This window comes from Heterodontus francisci, chromosome 30, assembly GCF_036365525.1.
Source record: "Heterodontus francisci isolate sHetFra1 chromosome 30, sHetFra1.hap1, whole genome shotgun sequence".
NCBI classification, from domain to species: Eukaryota; Metazoa; Chordata; class Chondrichthyes; order Heterodontiformes; family Heterodontidae; genus Heterodontus; species Heterodontus francisci.
Genome location: NC_090400.1, coordinates 1,018,783 through 1,045,351, shown reverse-complemented (window position 1 = coordinate 1,045,351; position 26,569 = coordinate 1,018,783). Strand labels below are relative to the sequence as shown.

General features: G+C 43.7%; 1 protein-coding gene across 1 annotated transcript in view; it reads left to right on the top strand.

Moving 5' to 3' along the window:
* LOC137346456 (phosphorylase b kinase gamma catalytic chain, skeletal muscle/heart isoform-like) overlaps positions 1-26,569 on the top strand; it is a 587,631-nt gene that overhangs the window by 492,012 nt on the left and 69,050 nt on the right. Inside the window, exons 6-7 of the mRNA XM_068009904.1 lie at positions 10,450-10,613; positions 21,082-21,172. Of these exons, the coding sequence (XP_067866005.1) occupies positions 10,450-10,613; positions 21,082-21,172 (255 nt within the window). The remainder of the gene's footprint in view (positions 1-10,449; positions 10,614-21,081; positions 21,173-26,569) is intronic.

Below are 26,569 nucleotides of genomic sequence, written 5' to 3'. Positions count from 1 at the left end.
AGTGTGAGCAGCTCGAGCTCTGTGTTTCAGAGCTTGAATGGCAGCTGGAGTCATGGCGGGGCACTCGCGAGGCTGACGACTTCATGCATTTCTGGAGGTGTTCATTCCGCAGTTTAAAATTGTGCCGGCAGAGAGAGAGAATGGTTGACCACCAGAAGGACAAGGAAGACCAGGCAGGAAGGACAGGAATCCCATTAGTGCATCATGTTTTCCAACCTGTAGTCAGTTCTGAATACTGGTGAGAGTGATGGTTCCTCTGGAAGTGCAGGTAGAGTCTACAGCACCACTGCTGCATAAGGGCAAAGAAGAAGAGTGAAAGAGGAATAGTATGCAGGATTTGATAGTAAGGGGAACAGACAGGTGTTCCTGCAGCTGCAGATGTGAATCCATGATGGTATGTTTCCTCCCTGCTGCCAACTTTAAAGGTGTCACTGAGCGACCTCAGGACATGCTGAGAGGGGAGGGTGAACAGCTAGAGATCATGGTCCATGTTGGCACCAATGACATAGGCAGAAAGAGGGATGATGGTCCTGAAGGCAGAGTTTAGGGAGCTGGAAGACAGATTGAAAAGGAATACTTCAAAGGATGTAAGCTCCAGATTGCTCCCAGTGCCACATGTTAGTGAGTACAGAAATAGGAAGATCGAGCTGAAGAATATGTGGCTGGAGGGATGGTGCAGGAGGGAGGGTTTTAGCTTCCTGAGGCCTTGGGACCTTTTATGGGGGAGATGGGACTTGTACAAGGTGGTCAGGTTGCACCTCAACACGGCCGGGACCAATATCCTCACAAGGGGTTTTGCTATTGCTGTTGGGACAGGTTTAAACTAGTTTGGTAGGGGCATGGGAACCTGAAAGTAGATTCAGAAGGGAAAGAAGAAAAGTTGGAAATGGAAGACAGAAAATTAGTGAGCGTGTTTCAAAGACGGAAGAAACAGGATAGAAAATAGAAAACAAGGGAGTTTGGCTGTGTTAAATGGTATAAACTTCAATGCAAGAAGTCTAGGGAGTAAGGCCAATGAGCTGAGAGCACAGATTGACACATGGGAGTATGATATTCTAGCTTTTACTGAGATGTGGCTGAAAGAAGGGCAGCTCAACATTCCAGTTTACAGGGTTTTCAGAGGAGATAGAGGAAGGGATAAAAAAGGAGTGAGGAGTCGCAAGATTGATTAAAGAAACAATTATAGCTGTGAGGAGGGATGATATGGTGGAAGGATCATCATATGAGGTAATATGAGTTGAACTGAGGAACAAATAATGGGCAATCGCACTACTGGGAATGTACTATAGACCCTCAAACAGTCAGAGGCAGATAAAAGACCAAATATGTAGGCAAATCTCTGAGAAGTGCAAAAACACTAGGGCAGTAATTGTGGGGGATTTCAACTACCCTAACATTAACTGGAATAGAATTAGTGTGAAAGGCACAGAGGGAGCAGAACTCTTAAAATTCATTCAGGAGAACTTTTTTAGCCAGTATGTAGCAAGCCCAACAAGCGAGGGGGTGGTTCTGGACATAGGTTTAGGAAATCAAGCTGGTCGGGTGGAAGAGGTATCAGTTGGGGGGCACTTTAGTGGAAGTGATCATAATTCAGTTAGATTTCACGTAGTTATGGAAAGGGACAAAGATAGACCAGGAGTAAAAATTCTCAATTGGGAAAAAGCTGATTTTGCTAATGTCATGCCAGCGTGCTTTGTTGAATCATAATTTTCTATAATCCACTGACTAGAGATCTGAATTTATATTTTTTAAAGAAATCTAAAAAGGAACAGATAAAAGATGACTTTGCTCGCAACTTAAGATGGCCACCTAATTTACAGTACTAATATAAATAAAAACAAGAAATGCTGGGACCACTCAGCAGATCTGGCAGCATCTGTGGAAAGAGAAGCAGAGTTAACGTTTCGGGTCAGTGACCCTTCTTCGGAACTGGCAAATATTAGAAATGTCAAAGGTTATAAGAAAGTGAGGTGGGGGTGGGGCAAGAGATAACAAAGGAGGTGAAGATTGGACAAGGCTACATAGCTGACCAAAAGGTCATGGAGCAAAGGCAAACAATATATTAATGGTGTTTTGAAAGACAAAGCATTCATACAGATAGGGTGTTAACGGACTGAAGATTGAACAGCAGCAAGTACAAACATGAAAAAAAACAGTGGGTAAGCAAACTGAACAAACTAAGGTGAAATGAAATAAACATTAAAAAAATTGTAAAAAAATGTAAAAAAGAAAAAAAGAAAAAATAGCTAAAAATAAAAGTAAAATGGGGGGCCCATCATGCTCTGAAATTATTGAACTCAATGTTCAGTCCGGCAGGCTGTAGTGTGCCTAATCGGTAAATGAGATGCTGTTCCTCGAGCTTGCGTTGATGTTCACTGGAACACTGCAGCAAGCCCAGGATAGAGATGTGAGCATGAGAGCAGGGGGGAGTGTTGAAATGGCAAGCAACCCCCCGACTCTCTCTCTCTCTCTCCATTCCAACTCGCAAGCTACAAATCCTGCCTGTTGACTGACCACCTTTGCATAGTCCAGCTACAATCAGAAACCCCTTTGGAGGAAATCATCTGCATAGCTGTCTCCAAGAGACCAACTGAACCAGTCATCCACTTTTTCAAACTAAAAGCCTGAGGACCACCGAGTTCAGTTAGAAGCCAGCCGAAACACCAAACTCCACAGGCAGTATACGTTTTTCCCTAGGGGCTCTAACTTGTCCAATCTACCCTTCCCCACTCTGTAACCTATTTGTGTTTGTATAAACCTCTAGTGTGCATGAATGAGTGAAAGTTAGCACATAGTTTATTATTTTCATTAGTTCGGTTTAAGTACAATAAAATTAACCTCTTTCCTTGTAAACTCAAGAAAATCTGTCTGATTGGTTACAAACATACGAATTAGGAGCAGAAGTAGGCCAATCGGCCCCTCAAGCCTGCTCCACCATTCAATAAGATCATGGCTGATCTGATTGTCACCTCAACTCCACATTCCGGCCTACCCCCAATAACCTTTCACCCCTTGCTTATCAAGAATCTATCTACCACTGCCTTAAAAATATTCAGATACTCTGCTTCCACTGCCTTTTGAGGAAGAGAATTCCAAAGACTCACATAGGAGCATGAGTAGACCATTCAGCCCATCGAGCCTGCCCTGCCATTCAATATGATCATGGCTGATCATCCACTTCAATGCCTGTGACCCCTGGTTCGAGATTTTCCCACAAGAGGAAACATCCTTTCCACATCCACCCTGTCAAAACCCCTCAGAATCTTATGTTTCATTCAAGTCGCCTCTTACTCTTCCATGTCCTTCGGTTCTTATTGTGATCATAACAAGTAATTAATCAAACACCGACTGAATTGGCCAGTACAGCCATTTAAAAAAAGAATTAAACCTGTTGTGGTCAAACAAGGAGAGGGAAGCCCTTTGACCCCTCCTCACCTGACTGTAACAGTAACCAGAGATGTGATTTCGATAAAGTGGACTGGAAACAGCTACTCGAAGGTAAATCAGTGCCAGATTAGTGGGAGGCATTCAAGGAAAAGATAGTGAGGGGTCAGAGCAAGTATGTTACCTTAAAGAAAAACCCCAGGCCCAGATGAAATGTGTTTTAGGCTGTAAAGAGTTGCAAGAGAAGAAATAGCAGAAGCTCTGACCATCATTTTCCAATTCCCTCTGACTACAGGCGTGCTTCCAGAGGCCTTGAGGGCAGCTAACGTTGTACCATTGTTCAAAAAGGGAGAAAGAGATAAAACAAATAATTACAGGCCAGTCATCCTGACCTCAGTGGTGGGAAAATTATTGGAAAAAATTCTGAGGGCCAGGATAAATCTTCATTTAATTAATTATACAATTAATTAATGACAGTCAGCATGGATTTGTTAATGGGAAGTCGTGTCGGGCTAACATGTTTGAATTTTTTGAGGCGGTAACATGGAAAGTCAATGAGGACAGTGCATTTGATGTTGTCTACATGGATTTTAGCAAGGCTTTCCATATGGTCCCACGTGGCAGACTGGTCATAAAAGTAAAAGCTCATGTTTTCCGAGACAAAGTGGCAAGTTGGATCCAAAATCAGCTCAGAGGCAGGAAGGAAAGGGTAATTGTTGATGGAGGTTTTTTTGTGACTGGTAGGCTGTTTCCAGTGGGGTTCCGCAGGGCTCAGTACTTGGCAGTATTTTTGTGGTATATGTCAAAGATTTGGACTTGAATGTAGGGTGTATGATTAAGAAGTTTGCAGATGATACAAAAATTGGCCATGTGGTTTATAATGAAGGAGAAAACTGTCGACTGCAGGAAGATATCAATGGACCAATCAGGTGGGTGGAACAGTGGCAAATGGAGTTCAATGCAGAGAAGTGTGAGGTAATGCATTTTAGGAAGGCTGACAAGGCAATAAATAGTAGGATAATGTAGAGGAACAGGAGGATCTTAGAGTGCATGTCCACAGGATCCCTGAAGGTTGCATGGACAGGTAGATAAGGTGGTTAAGAAGGTATACAGGATACTTGCCTTTATTAGCCGAGGCATAGAATATAAGAGCAGGGAGGTTTATGCTGGAACTGAATAAAACATTAATTAGGCTACAGCTGCATTACTACATGCAGTTCTGGTCACCGCATGATAAGAAAGATTTGATTGCATTAAAGAGAGGCTTTTTTATTATTTCATGGGATGTTGGCATCACTGGCAAGGCCAGCATTTGTCACCCATCCCTGATTGCCCTTATCAACTGAGTGTCTTGCTAGGCCATTTCAGACTGCAGTTAAGAGTCAACCACTTTGCTGTGGTCTGGAGTCACAAGACCAGACCAGGTAAGGACGGCAGATTTCCTTCCCTAAAGGACATTAGTGAATCAGATGGGTTTTTACGACAAATTGATAGTTTTATGGCACCATTACTGAGTCTAGCTTTCAATTTCAGATTTTTATTGGTTAATTGAATTTTAAGTTCCACCATCTGCCATGGTGGGATTTGAACCCGTGTCCCCAGAGTATTGGCCTGAGGAGATTTACGAGAATGTTGCCAGGACTGGAGAATTTTAATTATGAGCAAAGGGTTGTTTTCTTTGGAGCAGAGGAGGTTGAGGGGAGGCCTAAAAGAAGTGTAAAGAATTACGAGGGATCCAGATAGAGTGGACAGAAAGATCCTATTCCCCATGATCGAGGGGTTCATAACCAGGAGGCATAGATTTAGGGTAAGAGGTAGGAGGTTTAGATGGATCTAAGGATGGTGGGGCTCCAGAACTCACTGCCTGAAAGGGTGGTAGAGGCAGAAGCCCTCATAACATTTAAAAAGATATGAATGGACTAGTCAGGTGGGCAGAACGTGACAAATGGAGTACACTCCAGAGAAGTGTGAGGTAATGCTAACAAGGCAAGGATCCCACAATAAATGGTAGGATACTGTGAAGTGTAAAGGAACAGAGGGACCTTGGAGTACATGTCGACAGATCCCTGAAGGTGGCTGGACAGGTAGATAAGGTGGTCAAGAAGGCAAACAGGATACTTGTCTTTCTTAGCCGAGGCATTGAATATAAGAACAGGGATGTTATTCTGGAACTGTCTAAAATACTAATTAGGTCACAGTTACAGTACTGCTTGCAGTTCTGGTCACCACACTATAGGAAAGATGTGACTGTCCTAGAGAGGGTACAAAGGAGGTTTATGAGGATGTTGCCTGGACTGGAGAATTTTAGTTGGAAGGAAAGATTGGATAGACCAGGGTTGTTTTCATCGGAGCAGAGGAGGCTGAGGTGAGACCTAATTGAAGTGTATAAAATTATGAGTGGATAGGAAGGCCCTATTCCCATTGGTTGAGGGGTCCATAACCAGGGGGCACATATTTAGAGTAAGAGGGAGGAGGTTTAGAGGATTCAAGGAGAAATTATTTCACCCAGAGAGTGGTGAGGATCTGGAATTCACTACCTGAAAGGATGGTAGAGGCAGGTACCTTCATAACTTGGGTATGTAATTGATGTGCCGTAACCTACAAGGCTACGGACCAAGACCTGGAAAGTATGATTAGGCTGGATGGCTACTTGTCGGCCAACATGGAAATAATGGGCCAAATGGCCTCCTTCCTTGCTGTAATTTTTTATGATTCTATTGAAAAAAAGCAAAGAATGACAAAAAATTGATAAGGAGAGAAAAATTAGAGTATGAGAAAGCTAGCTAGAAATATAAAAACAGATAGTAAGAGTTTCTATAGATATTTTAAAAAGAAAAGACTTAACAAAGTGAGCGTTGGTCCTATAGAAAGTGAGTCTGTGGAATTAATAAGCAAAAATAAGGAGGTGGCAGATGAAGTGAATGGGTCTTGGTCTTCACTACAGAGGATACAAGTAACACCCAGAAATAGCTGTGAATCAGGAAATGGAAGTGAGGAAGGAATTCAAGAAAATTACAATCACCAGGGAAGTGGTACTGAGCAAATTGTTGGACCTGTGGGCTGACAAGTCCTGGGGTCCTGGTGGACTTCATCCTAGGGTCCTAAAAGAAGTGGCTAGTGAAATAGTTGATGCGTTGTTTTTAATTTTCCAAAATTCCCTAGATTCAGGGAAGGTTCCATTAGATTGGAAAATAGCCAATGTAACTCCTTTATTCAAAAAGGGAGGGGGACAGAAAGCAGGAAACTACAGGCCAGTTACATCTGTCTTACAGAAAATGTTCGAAGCTATTATTAAAGACGTTATTGCAGGGCACTGAGAAAAATTCAAGGTAATCAGGCAGAGTCAACATGGTTTTGTGAAATGGAAATCATGTTTAACCAATTTATTGGAGTTCTTTGAAGAAGTAACATGTGCTGTGGATAAAGGAGAACCGGTGGATGTACTGTACTTAGATTTCCAGAAGGCATATGATAGGGTGCCACATCAAAGGTTATTGTGGAAAATAAAAGCTCATGATGCAGGGGGTAACATTTTGGCATGGATAGAGAATTGGCTAGTTAACAGGAAACAGAGAGTAGGCATAAATGGGTCATTTTCTGATTGGCAAGATGTAATGAGTGGGGTGCCACAGGGATCAGGGGTGGGGCCTCAACTTTTTACAATTTATATAAATGACTTGGATGCAGGGACTGAAGGTATGGTTGCTAAATTTGCTGATGACACAAAGATAGGTAGGAAAGTAAATTGTGAAGATGTCATAAGGAGACTACAAAGGAATATAGATAGGTTAAGTGAGTGGACAAAGATTTGGAAAATGGAGTATGATGTAGGAAAATGTGAAATTGTCCACTTTGACAGGAAGAATAAAAAGGAAGCATATTATCTAAATGGTGAGAGATTACAGAGCTCTGAGATGCAAAGGGATCGGGGTGTCCTAGTGTACTAGCGTGTAAAATTAAAGCGCATGGGATTGGGGGTAGTGTATTGCGATGGATAGAAAATTGTTTTGCAGACAGGAAACAAAGAGTAGGGATAAATGGGTCTTTTTTCGAATGGCAGGCAGTGACTAATGGAGTACCGCAGGGATCGGTGCTAGGACCCCAGCTATTCACAATATATATTAATGATTTAGATGAGGCAACTAAATATAATATCTCCAAATTTGCTGATGACAAAACTGGGTGGGTGAGTTGTGAGGAGGATGCAGAGAGGCTTCAGGGTGATTTGGACAAGTTGACTGAGTGGGCTAATGCATGGCAGATGCAGTATAATGTGGATAAATGTGAGGTTATCCACTTTGTTAGCAAAAACAGGAAGGCAGATTATTATCTGAACGGCCATAAACTGAGAGAGTGGAATATGCAGAGAGACCTGGGTGTTCTCGTACACCAGTCACTGAAGGTAAGCATGCAGGTGCAACAGGCGGTAAAAAAGGCAAATGGTATGTTGGCCTTCATAGCGAGAGGATTCGAATACAGGAGCAGGGATGTCGTACTGCAATTATACAGGGCCTTGGTGAGGCCACACCTGGAATATTGTGTGCAGATTTGGTCTCCTTATCTGAGGAAGGATGTGCTTGCTATAGAGGGAATGCAGCCAAGGTTTATCAGACTCATTCCTGGGATGGCGGGACTGAACAGTGGCGCAGTGGTTAGCACCGCAGCCTCACAGCTCCAGCGACCCGGGTTCAATTCTGGGTACTGTCTGTGTGGAGTTTGCAAGTTCTCCCTGTGTCTGCGTGGGTTTCGTCCGGGTGCTCCGGTTTCCTCCCACATGCCAAAGACTTGCAGGTTGATAGGTAAATTGGCCATTATAAATTGCCCCTAGTATAGGTAGGTGGTAGGGAAATATAGGGACAGGTGGGGATGTGGTAGGAATATGGGATTAGTGTCGGATTAGTATAAATAGGTGGTTGATGGTCGGCACAGACTCGGTGGGCCGAAGGGCCTGTGTCAGTGCTGTATCTCTAAAAAAATAAATAAATAAATATGAGGAGAGATTGAGTCGTTAGGATTATGTTTGCTGGAGTTCATAAGAGTGAGCAGGGGATCTCATAGAAACCTATAAAATTCTAACAGGACTTGACAGGGTAGATGCAGGAAGGATGTTCCCGATGGTGATGAGTCCAGAACCAGGGGTAAACCATTCAGGACTGAGATGAGGAGAAATTTCTTCACCCAGAGAGTGGTGAGCCTGTGGAATTCGCTACCACAGAAAACAGTTGAGGCCAAAACATTGTATGTTTTCAAGAAGGAGTTAGATATAGCTCTTGGGTCTAAAGGGATCAAAGGGTATTGAGCGAAAGTGAGAACAGGTTACCGAGTTGGATGATCAGCCGTGATCATAATGAATGGCGAAGCAGGCTCGAAGGGCTGAATGGCCTACTCCTGCTCCTATTTTCTATGTTTCTATGAATCGCAAAATATGCTGGTATAGCAAGTAATTAGGAAAGCTAATAGAATGTTATCAGTTATTGCGAGGGAAACTGAATACAAAAGTAGGGAGATTATGATTCGGTTATACAGGACATTGGTGAGACCACAACTGGAGTAAAGTGTGCAGTATTGGTCTCCTTATTTAAGGAAGGATGTAAATGTGTTGAAAGCAGTTCACAGTAGGTTTTCTAGACTAATACCTGGAATAGGTGGGCTATCTTATGAGGAAAGGTTCGACAGTATAGGCTTGTATCTGCTGGAGTTTAGAAGAGTAAGAGGCGACTTGATTGAAACATATAAGATCCTGAGGGGTCTTGACAGGGTGGATGTGGAAAGGATGTTTCCCCTTGTGGGAGAGTCTAGAACTAGGGGTCACTGTTTAAAATAAGGGGTCGCCCATTTAAGACAGAGATGAGGAGAAATCTTTTCTCTCAGAGGGTTGTGAGTCTTTGGAATTCTCTTCCTCAAAATGCAGTGGAAGCAGAGTCTTTGAATATTTTTAAGGCAGAGGTAGACAGATTCTTGATAAACAAGGGGGTGAAAGGTTATCAGGGGTAGGCCGGAATGTGGAGTTGAGATTGCAATCAGATCAGCCATGCTCTTGTTGAATGGTGGAGCAGTCTTGAGGGGCGAGTAGCCTACTGCTGTCTTAATTCGTATGGGCATCTGTATGTTCATATAAATGTTCATATAAATGTTCATATAAATGTTCATATAAATGTTCATATGAGTTTACCACAGTCACATAGGATGTCATTTTGCTGTAACGGGGTAGAAACCTGATTGGAGGGATTCAAGCATGGAGTTGTGGGAAGATGGACATGGATTTAGGAGCTGACCACATGTTCAAGAACTTTGGAGAGGAAAGCGAGGTTGGAGAGTTGACAGCAGTTTGCAAAGACGAAGAGGCACCAAGGGTGGGATTTCTTTTTTTAAGGATGTTGCATGGTTCAACACACTGTCCCTGCTACATTACTGAATTAGATAAAAGAGGCAACAGAATAGTTTGGTCAGGCTTGTTGGTAATCAGTACATGGTTAACCAGATATGGGTGTGTCATTGCACACATCTTCAAACTGCAACCTTGTGACATGCTTACATTAGGAAGTCAAATTGCAGCCATTGGAGTGGAGCTGTTGGCTGTGTAACTATGAGCTCCAACAATTGTTTTGTGCTCTGTGTTACGCTGATTGAGATGCAATATATCAGACTTATGTCAATCTTCAGGCTGCAAAATCTTGACGTTCTTTATTCCAAACAACACATACATACTGTGATTAACCAATCAGATTGATCTGCATCCAGAAGTGTGACTCAGGGTCTGAGATTTGATTCTGGGTCTATAATTCAATGTTAATGGGACTGAGGTGAGACAGAATAGCAGTGACAGGGCTACAGATAGCTTCAACATTGGTCAGAGGGAGGTGAAAATCAGCTGGTAATACCTGCTGCTGATCACTCTTCATCTCCCGCTGCTGGAGGTGAGCATGTGCACTGCTTACTGAGAGTAGGATTAGGTCCGGTTGTGATGCTACACATTGGTGAGCAGCCTGCTGAAACTGACCGCTTGCGGGTGGCAGGGACATTAGCACACTGAAACAATTAAAGAACACTCATTTCTGTTTCTAGAAACATCATGCGAGCACTGCTAGAGGTGGTTCAGTTCCTCCATTCCAAGAACATCATACACAGAGATCTCAAACCTGAAAATGTCCTGCTCGATGATAACATGACCATCAAGTTGTCTGACTTCGGGTTTTCATTACAACTTGAACCAGGCAAAAAACTGCGAGGTAAGAAGCGAACTTCCTGTGTGGGGAACAACATGAATTGGCTCAGAGAAGGACTAAACATCGATAAACTGTGACCTTTCACCAATCCTCATTTACCCGATGAAAAGTAAAAAGTAACAAAGAATCAATTCAACATCTGTCCAAGAAACAACCTATCTCTATCAGTTGGCACAGAAACTGAGTCAGACACGGGAGGATTTTTATGCTGTCCCCCGCGGCAGGTTTGGAGGTGGGAGGAGCATAAAATCGGGTAGGATGGCAGCAGGTGGGGAGGGGGGGGCGTTCCCAACACCATCCCGCTCTGCCATAGATTAGTCCAGGATGGGAAGGCCTGTGAACTGCCTTCTTGCCCTGCTGCAAATTGAGGGCCTTAGCATGCAATTAACCCCTATTTAGGGGCCTCTTCCCGCCTCAGCCACAGCCAGAATCATCCTTGCAGCCGGAAGCTCTGTTGCCACACGGGAAGCATGGCATGAAAATCCGTGCGGACTGTTTCCCTGCTCCAGGTGTGGGGGTTGGGTACAGGGAGGGGTTCCCTCGTTAAAATGCAATTTAGTTGCTGAACAAGGGACCTGGCATCGGGAAGGGGGGCACATTGACAGTCACCCCCTTGCCCACGCTGCTCACACCCTCCCCTTCCCCCCTTCTCCCGTGACCCCCCCCCCACCCACCCTGATCTACCAGAGGCCTGGTTCCAGTGACACTCCTCAGCCTCTGGTGGGTGCAACTGCATTAGCAGCCACTGCCTTCACGGTGGTGTTGCAGCTGCTGGCCTCTGATTGGGCAGGGCTTGTGGCAAGAGGGGCAGGCTCACCACGGTACATTTAAATGCCTGATTGGCACTACATTTGGCAGGCTTTCTGAAGGAGCGTGACGCAGGGATCTCAGTGTCGGTTTCTCCTGATGTCGAGACCCACCACCCCCACCCCCCCCTCCCCGCCGTCAAAATAAAATTTCCCCCAGGGAGTCAGAAAGTGAGAGTCACAGAGAGGGAGGGTAAAAGACGCCGAGAAAGTAAGAGACTAGGAGAGAGTGACATTCTGAAGGGTGAGGGTGAATGGTCAGAGGTCATAATGTCACTCTCTCGGGGTCTCTCTCACTCCCTCGTGGTCTCTCACTCAGCGTCTTTCTCTCTCCCTCTTGGTCTCTCTCGCTCTCTTGATCTCTCTCGCTCAGCCTCTCTCTCCTGGTCTCACTCTCTCCTGGTCTCTCTCTCTCTCCTGGTCTCTCTCTCTCTCCTGGTCTCTCACTCCCTCCTGGACTCTCTCTCAGCATTTCTCTCTCTCTCCCTCGCTCAGCGTCTCTCTCCTGGTCTCACTCTCTCTCCTGGTCTCACTCTCTCCTGCTCTCTCTCTCTCCTGGTCTCACTCTTTCCTGCTCTCTCTCTCTCTCCTGGTCTCACTCCCTCCTGGACTCTCTCTCAGCATTTCTCTCTCTCTCTCTCAGCGTCTTTTCTCTCTCTCCTGGCCTCTCACTCCCTCCTGGTCTCTCTCTCAGCATTTCTCTCTCTCTTTCCGTTTCTTTCTCTCCCTCCTGGTCCCTCTCCCGGCGTCTCTTTCTCTCTCTCTCAGCGTCTCCCTCTGTCTCTCTCTCTCTGTCTCTCTCTCTCTCTCCCTCCTGGTCTCCCCCTCTCTTTCTCAGCGTTTCTCTCTCTCTGAGCATCTCTCCCTCTCAGCGTCTCAATCTCTCTCTCAGCGTCTCAATCTCTCTCTCTCAGCATCTCTCTCCCTCCTGGTCTCTCTCTCTCTCTCAGTGTCTCTCTCTCTCTCTCAGCATCTCTCTCTCTCTCTGTCTCTCTCTCTCTCTCTCTCAGCGTCTCTCTCCCTCTCTCTCTGCGTCTGTCTCTCACTCCCGCCTGGTCTCTCACTCCCTCCTGGTCTCTTTTTCTGCGTCTCTCTCTCTCTCTCTGCGTCTCTCTCTCTCTCTCTGTGCGTCTCTCTCTCTCTGCATCTCTCTATCTCTCACTGCGTCTCCCTCTCTCTGAGTCTCCCTCTCTCTGCGTCTCCCTCTCTCTCTCTCTCTGCGTCTCTCTCTCTCTCTCTCTGTCTCGCTCTCTCTCTCTCTCTGCATCTCTCTCTCTCTCCCTCCCCGTCTCTCTCTCTCAGCATCTCTCTCTCTCTCTCTCAGCGTCCCTCCCTCCCTCCTGGTCTCCCCCCCTCTCTCTCTCAGCATCTCTGTCTCTCCTGGTCTCACACTAGAGGCCTGCTACCTGACCTGAACCCGATGGGACCTGACGACATGTGTCGGTTCGGGCCCATCTTCAGGGTCCGGCTTTCGGACTCGGGTCAAGTCAGGCCGAGTCCATGTCGAGTCGGATCGGGTCGGGCGGGACACACACAGTAAGTGCTCTGAAATTAAAAAACTTACCTGAGCAGGGAGTTGGGGATGAAACTGATTCTGCGCAGTGAGCGAGTGATGTCACTATGATGTCATCACGCATGCAGTACAGCTTCCTGGAGGTTCGGTGTCAGGAAGGTAAGTAAATGGATGGTCGGGTCGGGTCGAGTCGGGATGGGTTCGGGTCGGGCCGGGCCCGGGGCTAAATCAGAGGGACTCGGGCTGGGTCAGGCTCGGGTCCGATGTAGTGCGGTCAGGCTCAGGTTGGGTTCCTTTCTCCCGACTTGAGCAGGCCCCTATCTCACACTCTCTCCTGGTCTCACACTCTCTCCTGCTCTCTCTCTCTCTCTCTCCCAGGTCTCCCATTTTCCAGCACTTGGCCCGTAGCCTTGTATGCTATGGTGTTTCAAGAGCTCATCTAAATACTTCTTAAATGTTGTGACGGTTCCTGCCTCTACCACCTCTTCAGGCAGTGTGTTCCAAATTCTAACCACCCTCTCGGTGAAAACTTTTTCCTCAAATCCCCTCTAAACCTTCTGCCCCTTACCTTAAATCTATGCCCCCTGGTTATTGACCCCTCTGCTAAAGGAAAAGGTTTCTTCCTATCTATCCTGTCAATGCCCCTCATAATTTTGTGTACCTCAATCAGGTCCCCCCTCAGCCTTCTCTGCTTTAAGGAAAACAACCCCAGCCTATCCAGTCTCTCCTCAAAGCTGAAATGCTCCAGCCCAGGCAACATCCTGGTGAATCTTCTCTGCATCCTCTATAGTGCAATCACATCCTTCCTATAGTGTGGTGCCCAGAACTGTACACAGTACTCCAGCTGTGGCCTAACTAGCGTTTTATACAGCTCCATCATAACCTCGCTGCTCTTATATTGTATGCGTCGGCTAATAAAGGCAAGTATCCCATATGCCTTCCTAACCACCTTATCTACTTGTGCAACTGCGTTCAGTGATCTATGGACAAGTACACCAAGGTCCTTCTGACTAGTGGTGTACTGCAGGTGCTGGGACCCTTGCTGTTTGTAATGTACATTAATGATTTAAACGTGAATATAGGAGGTATGATCAGGAAGTTCGCAGATGACACGAATATTGGTGGTGTCGTATTTCCAGCATTTCTTATTTTTATTACCCAGTTTATCCCTGCTCCCCTTCTTGAATAATGGCACGACATTCGCTGTCCTCCAGTCCTCTGGTACCTCTCCTGTGGCCAGAGAGGATCTGAAAATTTGTGTCAGAGACCCTGCTATCTCCTCCCTTGCCTCACATAACAGCCTGGGATACATCTCATCTGGGCCTGAGGATTTATCCATTTTTAAGCCCGCTAAAACAGCTGATACTTCCTCCCTTTCAATGCTAATTTGTTCAAGTATATCACAATCCCCCTCCCTGATCTCTACACCTACATCGTCCTTCTCCATAGTGAAAACAGATGAAAAGTAATCATTTAAAACCTCACCTATGTCCTCCGGCTCCACACACAGATTGCCACTTTGGCCCCTAATGGGCCCTACTCTTTCCCTGGTTATCCTCTTGCCCTTAATATACTTATAAAACGCCTTGGGATTTTCCTTTATCTTTCCCATCAGTGTTTTTTCACGTCCCCTCTTCACTCTCCTAATTACTTTTTTAAGTATCCCCTACACTTTCTATACTCCTCTAGGGCCTCCGCTGTTTTTAGCCTTCTGAATCTGCCGTATATCCTTTGACATCCAGGATTCCCTGGATTTGTTGGTCCTACCCTTCACCATTGCGAGAACATGTTGGCCCTGAACTCTCACTATTTCCCTTTTGTATGACTCCCACTGGTCTGATGTAGACCTTCCTACAAGTCACAGAATCACAGAATAATACAGTGCAGAAGAGGCCCTTCGGCCCATCGATCTGCACCGATGCATTAAAGACATTAGTGACTGGAAGCCAGTGTCCAGTGGCGTACCACAGGGATCTGTTCTGGGTCCCCTATTGTTTGTCATTTATATAAACGACATAGATGACTATGTGGGGGGGTAGGATCAGTAAGTTCGTGGATGACACAAAGATTGGCCGAGTGGTTAACAGTGAGGTGGAGTGTCTTAGGTTACAGGAAGATATAGACGGGATGGTCAAATGGGCAGAAAAGTGGCAGATGGAATTTAACGCTGAAAAGTGTGAGGTGGTACACTTTGGAAGGAGTAATGTGACACGGAAGTATTCAATGAATGGTCTGACACTGGGAAGTTCCGAGGAACAAAGGGACCTTGGCGTGTTTGTCCATAGATCTCTGAAGGCAGAAGGGCAGGTTAATAGGGTGGTGAAAAAGGCATATGGGACACTTGCCTTTATCAATCGAGGCACAGATTACAAAAGCAGGGAGGTCATGTTGGAGTTGTACAGAACTTTGTTAAGGCCACAGCTGGAGTACTGTGTGCAATTCTGGTCACAACATTATAGGAAGGATGTGATTGCACTGGAGGGGGTGCAGAGGCAATTCCCCAGGATGGTGCCTGGGATGGAACATTTAAGCTACGAAGAGAGGTTGGATAGGCTTGGGTTGTTTTCACTGGAGCAGAGAAGACTGAGGGGTGACCTGATCGAGGTGTACAAGATTATGAGGGGCATGGATAGGGTGGATAGGGAGCAGCTGTTCCCCTTAGTTGAAGGGTCAGTTACGAGGGGTCACAAGTTTAAGGCGAGGGGCGGGAGATTTAAGGGGGATTTGAGGGCTTTTTACCCAGAGGGTGGTGACGGTCTGGAATGCACTGCCTGGGAGGTTGGTAGAGGCAGGTTGCCTCACATCCTTTAGAAAGTACCTGGATGAGCACTTGGCACGTCATAACATTCAAGGCTATGGGCCAAGTGGTGGCAAATGGGATTAGTAGTCAGGTCAGGTGTCTTCAATGCATCGGTGCAGACTCGATGGGCCGAAGGGCCTCTTCTGCACTGTATTATTCTATGATTCTGTGATTCCTGCAGATTGGAAGGTTGCAAATGTCACCCCACTATTTAAGAAGGATTGCTACCAGTGCCACGTGATAGTCAGAGTAGAAATGAAAGAATAGTCAGGATGAATGCGTGGCTTGAGAGATGGTGCAGGAGGGAGTGGTTCAGATTTTTGGGACATTGGGACCGGTTCTGGGGGAGGTGGGACTATTACAAATTGGACGGTCTACACCTGGGCCGGACTGGAACCAATGTCCTTGGGGGTGCTTTTGCTAACGCTGTTGGGGAGGGTTTAAACTAATGTGGCAGGGGGATGGGAACCAAATGAGGAGGTCAGTGGACAGTAAGGAGGTAGTAACTAAAGCCTGTAAGGAACTAGATAATGAAGTCAGCGTGACTAAGGAAAAGAGTAGGCAGGGAGCAGATGATGAACGCAAAGGGACTGGTGGTCTGAGGTGTATTTATTTTAATGCAAGAAGTGTAGTAGGTAAGGCAGATGAACTTAGGGCTTGGATTAGTACCTGGGAGTATGATGTTATTGCTATTACTGAGACTTGGTTAAGGGAAGGGCATGACTGGCAACTAAATATCCCAGGATACCGATGCTTCAGGCGGGATAGAGAGGGAGGTAAAAAGGGTGGAGGAGTTGCATTACTGGTCAAAGAGGATATCACAGCTGTGCTGAAGGAAGGCACTATGGAGGACTCGAGATGTGGGGCAATATGATTAGAGATACAGCACTGAAACAGGCCCGTCGGCCCACCGAGTCTGTGCCGAACATCAACCACCCATTTATACTAATCCTACACTAATCCCATATTCCTACCAAACATCCACACCGGTCCCTGTATTTCCCTACCACCTACCTATACTAGTGACAATTTATAATGGCCAATTTACCTATCAACCTGCAAGTCTTTTGGCTTGTGGGAGGAAACCGGAGCACCCAGAGAAAACCCACGCAGACACAGGGAGAACTTGCAAACTCCACACAGGCAGTACCCGGAATCGAACCCGGGTCCCTGGAGCTGTGAGGCTGCGGTGCTAACCACTGCGCCACTGTGCCGCCCTATGGGCAGAACTCAGAAATAGGAAGGGTGCGGTAACATTGTTGGGGCTGTACTACAGGCCTCCCAACAGCGAGCGTGAGATGGAGGTACAAATATGTAAACAGATTATGGAAAGCTGCAGAAGCAACAGGGTGGTGGTGATAGGAGATTTTAATTTTCCCAACATTGACTGGGATTCACTTAATGTTAGAGGTCTAGATGGAGCAGAATTTGTAAGGAGCATCCAGGAGGGTTTTCTAGAGCAGTATGTAAATAGTCCAACTCGGGAAGGGGCCATACTGGACCTGGTGTTGGGAAATGAGCCGGGCCAGGTGGTTGACGTTTCAGTAGGGGACTACTTTGGGATTAGTGATCACAATTCCGTAAGTTTTAGAATACTCATGGACAAAGACGAGAGTGGTCCTAAAGGAAGAGTGCTAAATTGGGGGAAGGCCAACTATACCAAAATTCGGCAGGAGCTGGGGAATGTAGATTGGGAGCAGCTGTTTGAAGGTAAATCCACATTTGATATGTGGGAGTCTTTTAAAGAGAGGTTGATTAGCGTGCAGGAGGGACATGTTCCTGTGAAAATGAGGGGTAGAAATGGCAAGATTAGGGAACCATGGATGACAGGTGAAATTGTGAGACTAGCTAAGAGGAAAAAGGAAGCACACATAAGGTCTAGGCGGCTGAAGAAAGACGAAGCTTTGAAAGAATATCGGGATTGTAGGCGCAATCTGAAACGAGGAATTAAGAGGGCTAAAAGGGGTCATGAAATATCTTTAGCAAACAGGGTTAAGGAAAATCCCAAAGCCTTTTATTCATATATAAGGAGCAAGAGGGTAACTAGAGAAAGGATTGGCCCACTCAAGGACAAAGGAGGAAAGTTATGCTTGGAGTCAGTGAAAATGGGTGAGATTCTAAACGAGTACTTTGCATCGGTATTCACCGAGGAGAGGGACATGACGGATGTTGAGGTTAGGGACAGATGTTTGATTACTCTAGGTCAAGTCGGCATAAGGAGGGAGGAAGTGTTGGGTATTTTAAAAGGCATTAAGGTGGACAGGTCCCCAGGTCCGGATGGGATCTATCCCAGGTTACTGTGGGAAGCGAGAGAAGAAATAGTTGGAGCCTTAACAGATATCTTTGCAACATCCTTAAACGCGGGTGAGGTCCCGGAGGACTGGAGAATTGCTAATGTTGTCCCCTTGTTTAAGAAGGGTAGCAGGGATAATCTAGGTAATTATAGACCGGTGAGCCTGACGTCAGTGGTAGGGAAGCTGCTGGAGAAGATACTGAGGGATAGAATCTATTCCCATCTGGAAGAAAATGGGCTTATCAGTGATAGGCAACATGGTTTTGTGCAGGGAAGGTCATGTCTTACCAACTTAATAGAATTCTTTGAGGAAGTGACAAAGTTGATTGATGAGGGAAGGGCTGTAGATGTCATATACATGGACTTCAGTAAGGCATTTGATAAGGTTCCCCATGGTAGGCTGATGGAGAAAGTGAAGGCGCATGGGGTCCAAGGTGTACTAGCTAGATGGATAAAGAACTGGCTGGGCAACAGGAGACAGAGAGTAGCAGTGGAAGGGAGTTTCTCAAAATGTAGACGTGTGACCAGTGGTGTTCCACAGGGATCCGTGCTGGGACCACTGTTGTTTGTGATATACATAAACGATTTGGAGGAAAGTATAGGTGGTCTGATTAGCAAGTTTGCAGATGACACTAAGATTGGTGGAGTAGCAGATAGTGAAGGGGACTGTCAGAGAATACAGCAGAATATAGATAGACTGGAGAGTTGGGCAAAGAAATGGCAGATGGAGTTCAATCAGGGCAAATGCGAGGTGATGCATTTTGGAAGATCCAATTCAAGAGTGAACTATACAGTAAATGGAAAAGTCCTGGGGAAAATTGATGCCCAGAGAGATTTGGGTGTTCAGGTCCATTGTTCCCTGAAGGTGGCAACGCAGGTCAATAGAGTGGTCAAGAAGGCATACGGCATGCTTTCCTTCATCGGACGGGGTATTGAGTACAAGAGTTGGCAGGTCATGTTACAGTTGTATAGGGCTTTGGTTCGGCCACATTTGGAATACTGCGTGCAGTTCTGGTCGCCACATTACCAAAAGGATGTGGATGCTTTGGAGAGGGTGCAGAGGAGGTTCACCAGGATGTTGCCTGGTATGGAGGGCACTAGCTATGAAGAGAGGTTGAGTAGATTAGGATTATTTTCATTAGAAAGACGGAGGTTGAGGGGGGACCTGATTGAGGTGTACAAAATCATGAGAGGTATAGACAGAGTGGATAGCAAGAAGCTTTTTCCCAGAGTGGGGGATTCAATTACTGGAGGACACGAGTTCAAAGTGAAAGGGGAAAAGTTCAGGGGGGATATGCGTGGAAAGTTCTTTACGCAGAGGGTGGTGGGTGCATGGAACGCATTGCCAGCGGAGGTGGTAGACGCGGGCACGATAGCATCTTTTAAGATGTATCTAGACAGATACATGAATGGGCAGGAAGTAAAGAGATACAGACCCTTAGAAAATAGGCGACAGGTTTAGATAGAGGATTTGGATCGGCGTAGGCTTGGAGGGCCGAAGGGCCTGTTCCTGTGCTGTAATTTTCTTTGTTCTTTGTTAAGGGAGAGAGAGAGAAAACAGGGAATTACAGACCTATTAGCCTTGCATCAGTCATTCAGAAAGTGCTAGAATCTATTCTAAAGGATGTAATATATGGGCACTTGAATAATAATGATCTGATTGGGCATAGTCAGCATCGATTTATGAATGGGAAATCATGTTTGACAAACCTGTTGGAGTTTTTTGAGGATATTGCGAACAAAATTGATAATGGGGAGTTGGCGGACATGGTGTACTTGAATTTTCAGAAGGCTTTTGATAAAATCCCCCAAAGGAGGTTGGTTAGCAAAATTGAAGCACATGGGATAGGAGGTAATATACTGGCATGAATTAAGGATTGGTTAACAGGCAGAAAGCATAGAATAGGAATAAGCGGGTCATTCTGGTGTTGGCAGTCTGTGACTGGTGTGGTACCGCATGAATCAGTGCTTGGGCCTCCACTGTTCACAAAATATCTCAATGATTTGGATGTGGGGATCAAATATAGTATTTCCAAGTTCCCAGATGACACAAAACTAGGTGGGAATATGTGTTGTGAGGAAGATGCAAAGCAGCTTCAAGGGGATTTGGACAGACTTCGTGAGTGGGCAAGAACGTGGCAGATGGAATATAATGTGGAAAAATGTGAGGTTATCCACTTGGGTAGGAGGAATAGATGTGCAGAGTATTTCTTAAATGGTAAGAGATTAGAAAGTGTAGATGTACAAAGGGACCTGAGTGTCCTTGTCAATAAGTCGCTGAAAGCTAACATGCAGGTACAGCAAGCTATTAGGAAGGCTAATGGTATGTTAGACTTTATCACAAGAGGATTTGTGTATAGGAGTAGTGAAGTCTTGCTTCAATTCTATAGAACCTTGGTTAGACTGTACCTGGAGTACTGTGTGCAGTTTTGGTCTCCTTACCTTAGAAAGGATATTATTGCCATAGAGGGAGTGCAACGAAAGTTCACCAGACTTGTTCCCGGGATGGCGGGACTGTCCTATGAAGAGAGATTGGGGAAACTGGGCCTGTATTCTCTCGAGTTTCGGAGAATGAGAGGTGATCTCATTGAAACTTACAAAATACTTAAAGGGTATTACAAGGTAGATGCAGCTCAGATGTTTCCCCTGGTTGGGGAGTCTAGAACCAGGGGACACAATTTCAAAATAAGGGGGAAGGGATGAGGAGAAATTTCTTTACTCAGAGGGTTGTGAATCTTTGGAATTCTCTATCCCAGAGGGCTGTGGAAGCTCAGTCATTGGTATGTTTAAAGCAGAGATTGACAGATTTCTAAATACCAATGACATAAGGGGATATGAGGATGGTGTGAGAAAAAGGCATTGAAGTGGATGATCAACCATGATCATATTGAATGGCGGGGCAGGCTCGATGGGCTGAATGGCCTACTCCTGTTGCTATGTTCCTACGTTTGCACAGTCCAGACATGTATTTCAGATGTGAAATACTGGACAACAGGATTATCTGCTGCTAATCACTCAGGTTTTAGTTCAGCAACTTTCTGTTTTGTTGTTTCAAACAGAATTATGTGGGACCCCAGGATACCTGGCTCCAGAAATTCTACTTTGTTCCATGGATGAAACTCACCCTGGATACAGCAAAGAAGTGGATTTGTAAGTAATGACTCAAAATACAACAAAATATGTGTAGGTTGCATGCTTCAAAAATAAATCTGCGTAAATATTTCCTATCTAGATTCCAATGATAAAATACCCATACTTATCCTGTTAGACTTACACATGTTATCTTCCCTGTTGCGCCAGTGTACGGCATTCTAATTGGCATTTTAATGGTTAATTTGATACCTGCCGTGTCCCTGTGACACAGCACAAACATGGCACTATAAATCACTCATCGCACTTTCTGTAAATCACAATAAATACTCACACTTTCTGTATATCACTGCATATCACTGTTAATCACTCGTCACATATTTTGTAAATCACTGCATATCACTGTCAATCACTCATCACACCTTCTGTAAATCACTACATATCACTGTTAATCACTCTCACAATTTATGTAAATCATTGCATATGACTGTCAATCACTCATCACACTTTCTGTAAATCATTGCATATCACTGTAATTCACTCATCACACTTTCTGCAAATCACTGCATATCACTGTTAATCACTCTCACAATTTATGTAAATCATTGCATATCACTGTCAATCACTCTCACACTTTCTGTAAATCATTGCATATCACTGTAAATCACTCATCACACTTTCTGTAAATCACTACATATCACTGTTAATCACTCTCACAATTTATGTAAATCATTGCATATCACTGTCAATCACTCACACACTTTATGTAAATCACTGCATATCACTGTAAATCACTCATCACACTTTCTGTAAATCACTGCATATCACTGTCAATCACTCATCACACTTTCTGTAAATCATTGCATATCACTGTCAATCACTCTCACACTTTATGTAAATCATTGCATATCACTGTCAATCACTCTCACACTTTCTGTAAATCACTGCGTATCACTGTCAATCACTCTCACTTTCTGTAAATCATTGTGTATCACTGTCAATCACTCTCACACTTTCTGTAAATCACTGCATATCACTGTAAATCACTCTCACACTTTCTGTAAATCATTGCATATCACTGTCAATCACTCTCACACTTTCTGTAAATCATTGCATATCACTGTCAATCACTCTCACACTTTATGTAAATCATTGCATATCACTGTCAATCACTCTCACACTTTCTGTAAATCACTGCGTATCACTGTCAATCACTCTCACTTTCTGTAAATCATTGCGTATCACTGTCAATCACTCTCACACTTTCTGTAAATCACTGCATATCACTGTAAATCACTCTCACACTTTCTGTAAATCATTGCATATCACTGTCAATCACTCTCACACTTTCTGTAAATCATTGCATATCACTGTCAATCACTCTCACACTTTATGTAAATCATTGCATATCACTGTCAATCACTCTCACACTTTCTGTAAATCATTGCATATCACTGTCAATCACTCTCACACTTTCTGTAAATCACTGCATATCACTGTAAATCACTCTCACACTTTCTGTAAATCACTGCATATCACTGTCAATCACTCTCACACTTTCCGTAAATCACTGCATATCACTGTCAATCACTCTCACACTTTCTGTAAATCATTGCATATCACTGTCAATCACTCTCACACTTTCTGTAAATCATTGCATATCACTGTCAATCACTCTCACACGTTCTGTAAATCACTGCATATCACTGTCAATCATTCTCACACTTTCTGTAAATCATTGCATATCACTGTCAATCACTCTCACACTTTCTGTAAATCACTGCATATCACTGTCAATCACTCTCACACTTTCTGTAAATCATTGCATATCACTGTCAATCACTCTCACACTTTCTGTAAATCACTGCATATCACTGTAAATCACTCTCACACTTTCCGTAAATCACTGCATATCACTGTCAATCACTCTCACACTTTCCGTAAATCACTGCATATCACTGTCAATCACTCTCACACTTTCTGTAAATCACTGCATATCACTGTCAATCACTCTCACACTTTCTGTAAATCACTGCATATCACTGTCAATCACTCTCACACTTTCTGTAAATCATTGCATATCACTGTCAATCACTCTCACACTTTCTGTAAATCATTGCATATCACTGTCAATCACTCTCATACTTTCTGTAAATCATTGCATATCACTGTCAATCACTCTCACACTTTCTGTAAATCATTGCATATCACTGTCAATCACTCTCACACTTTCTGTAAATCACTGCATATCACTGTCAATCACTCTCACACTTTCTGTAAATCACTGCATATCACTGTCAATCACTCTCACACTTTCTGTAAATCATTGCATATCACTGTCAATCACTCTCACACTTTCTGTCAATCATTGCATATCACTGTCAATCACTCACACTTTCTGTAAATCACTGCATATCACTGTCAATCACTCTCACACTTTCTGTAAATCTTTGCATATCACTGTCAATCACTCTCACCCTTTCTGTAAATCATTGCATATCACTGTCAATCACTCTCACACTTTCTGTAAATCACTGCATATCACTGTCAATCACTCACACACTTTATGTAAATCATTGCATATCACTGTCAATCACTCACACACTTTATGTAAATCATTGCATATCACTGTCAATCACTCTCACACTTTCTGTAAATCATTGCATATCACTGTCAATCACTCACACACTTTATGTAAATCATTGCATATCACTGTCAATCACTCTCACACTTTCTGTAAATCATTGCATATCACTGTCAATCACTCACACACTTTATGTAAATCACTGCATATCACTGTCAATCACTCTCACACTTTCTGTAAATCACTGCATATCACTGTCAATCACTCTCACACTTTCTGTAAATCACTGCATATCACTGTCAATCACTCTCACACTTTCTGTAAATCATTGCATATCACTGTCAATCACTCTCACACTTTCTGTAAATCACTGCATATCACTGTCAATCACTCTCACACTTTCTGTAAATCATTGCATATCACTGTAAATCACTCATCACACTTTCTGTAAATCATTGCATATCACTGTCAATCACTCTCACACTTTCTGTAAATCACTGCATATCACTGTAAATCACTCATCACACTTTCTGTAAATCATTGCATATCACTGTCAATCACTCTCACACTTTCTGTAAATCACTGCATATCACTGTCAATCACTCTCACACTTTCTGTAAATCACTGCATATCTCTGTCAATCACTCTCACACTTTCTGTAAATCACTGCATATCACTGTCAATCACTCTCACACTTTCTGTAAATCACTGCATATCACTGTCAATCACTCTCACACTTTCTGTAAATCATTGCATATCACTGTAAATCACTCATCACACTTTCTGTAAATCATTGCATATCACTGTCAATCACTCTTACACTTTCTGTAAATCACTGCATATCACTGTCAATCACTCTCACACTTTCTGTAAATCATTGCATATCACTGTCAATCACTCTCACACTTTCTGTAAATCATTGCATATCACTGTCAATCACTCTCACACCTTCTGTAAATCATTGCATATCACTGTCAATCACTCTCACACTTTATGTAAATCATTGCATATCACTGTCAATCACTCTCACACTTTATGTAAATCCTTACATATCACTGTCAATGACTCTCACACTTTATGTAAATCATTGCATATCACTGTCAATCACTCACACACTTTATGTAAATCATTGCATATCACTGTCAATCACTCTCACACTTTCTGTAAATCATTGCATATCACTGTCAATCACTCTCACACTTTCTGTAAATCACTGCATATCACTGTAAATCACTCTCACACTTTCCGTAAATCACTGCATATCACTGTCAATCACTCTCACACTTTCTGTAAATCACTGCATATCACTGTCAATCACTCTCACACTTTCCGTAAATCACTGCATATCACAGTCAATCACTCTCACACTTTCTGTAAATCATTGCATATCACTGTCAATCACTCTCACACTTTCTGTAAATCATTGCATATCACTGTCAATCACTCTCACACTTTCTGTAAATCACTGCATATCACTGTCAATCACTCTCACACTTTCTGTAAATCATTGCATATCACTGTCAATCACTCTCACACTTTCTGTAAATCACTGCATATCACTGTCAATCACTCTCACACTTTCTGTAAATCATTGCATATCACTGTCAATCACTCTCACACTTTCTGTAAATCACTGCATATCACTGTAAATCACTCTCACACTTTCTGTAAATCACTGCATATCACTGTCAATCACTCTCACACTTTCCGTAAATCACTGCATATCACTGTCAATCACTCTCACACTTTCCGTAAATCACTGCATATCACTGTCAATCACTCTCACACTTTCCGTAAATCACTGCATATCACTGTCAATCACTCTCACACTTTCTGTAAATCATTGCATATCACTGTCAATCACTCTCACACTTTCTGTAAATCATTGCATATCACTGTCAATCACTCTCACACTTTCTGTAAATCATTGCATATCACTGTCAATCACTCTCACACTTTCTGTAAATCATTGCATATCACTGTCAATCACTCTCACACTTTCTGTAAATCACTGCATATCACTGTCAATCACTCTCACACTTTCTGTAAATCACTGCATATCACTGTCAATCACTCTCACACTTTCTGTAAATCATTGCATATCACTGTCAATCACTCTCACACTTTCTGTAAATCATTGCATATCACTGTCAATCACTCACACTTTCTGTAAATCACTGCATATCACTGTCAATCACTCTCACACTTTCTGTAAATCACTGCATATCACTGTCAATCACTCTCACACTTTCTGTAAATCACTGCATATCACTGTCAATCACTCTCACACTTTCTGTAAATCACTGCATATCACTGTCAATCACTCTCACACTTTCTGTAAATCATTGCATATCACTGTCAATCACTCTCACACTTTCTGTAAATCATTGCATATCACTGTCAATCACTCTCACACTTTCTGTAAATCATTGCATATCACTGTCAATCACTCTCACCCTTTCTGTAAATCATTGCATATCACTGTCAATCACTCATCACACTTTATGTAAATCATTGCATATCACTGTCAATCACTCACACACTTTATGTAAATCATTGCATATCACTGTCAATCACTCACACACTTTATGTAAATCATTGCATATCACTGTCAATCACTCTCACACTTTCTGTAAATCATTGCATATCACTGTCAATCACTCTCACACTTTCTGTAAGTCATTGCATATCACTGTCAATCACTCACACACTTTATGTAAATCATTGCATATCACTGTCAATCACTCTCACACTTTCTGTAAATCATTGCATATCACTGTCAATCACTCACACACTTTATGTAAATCATTGCATATCACTGTCAATCACTCACACACTTTATGTAAATCATTGCATATCACTGTCAATCACTC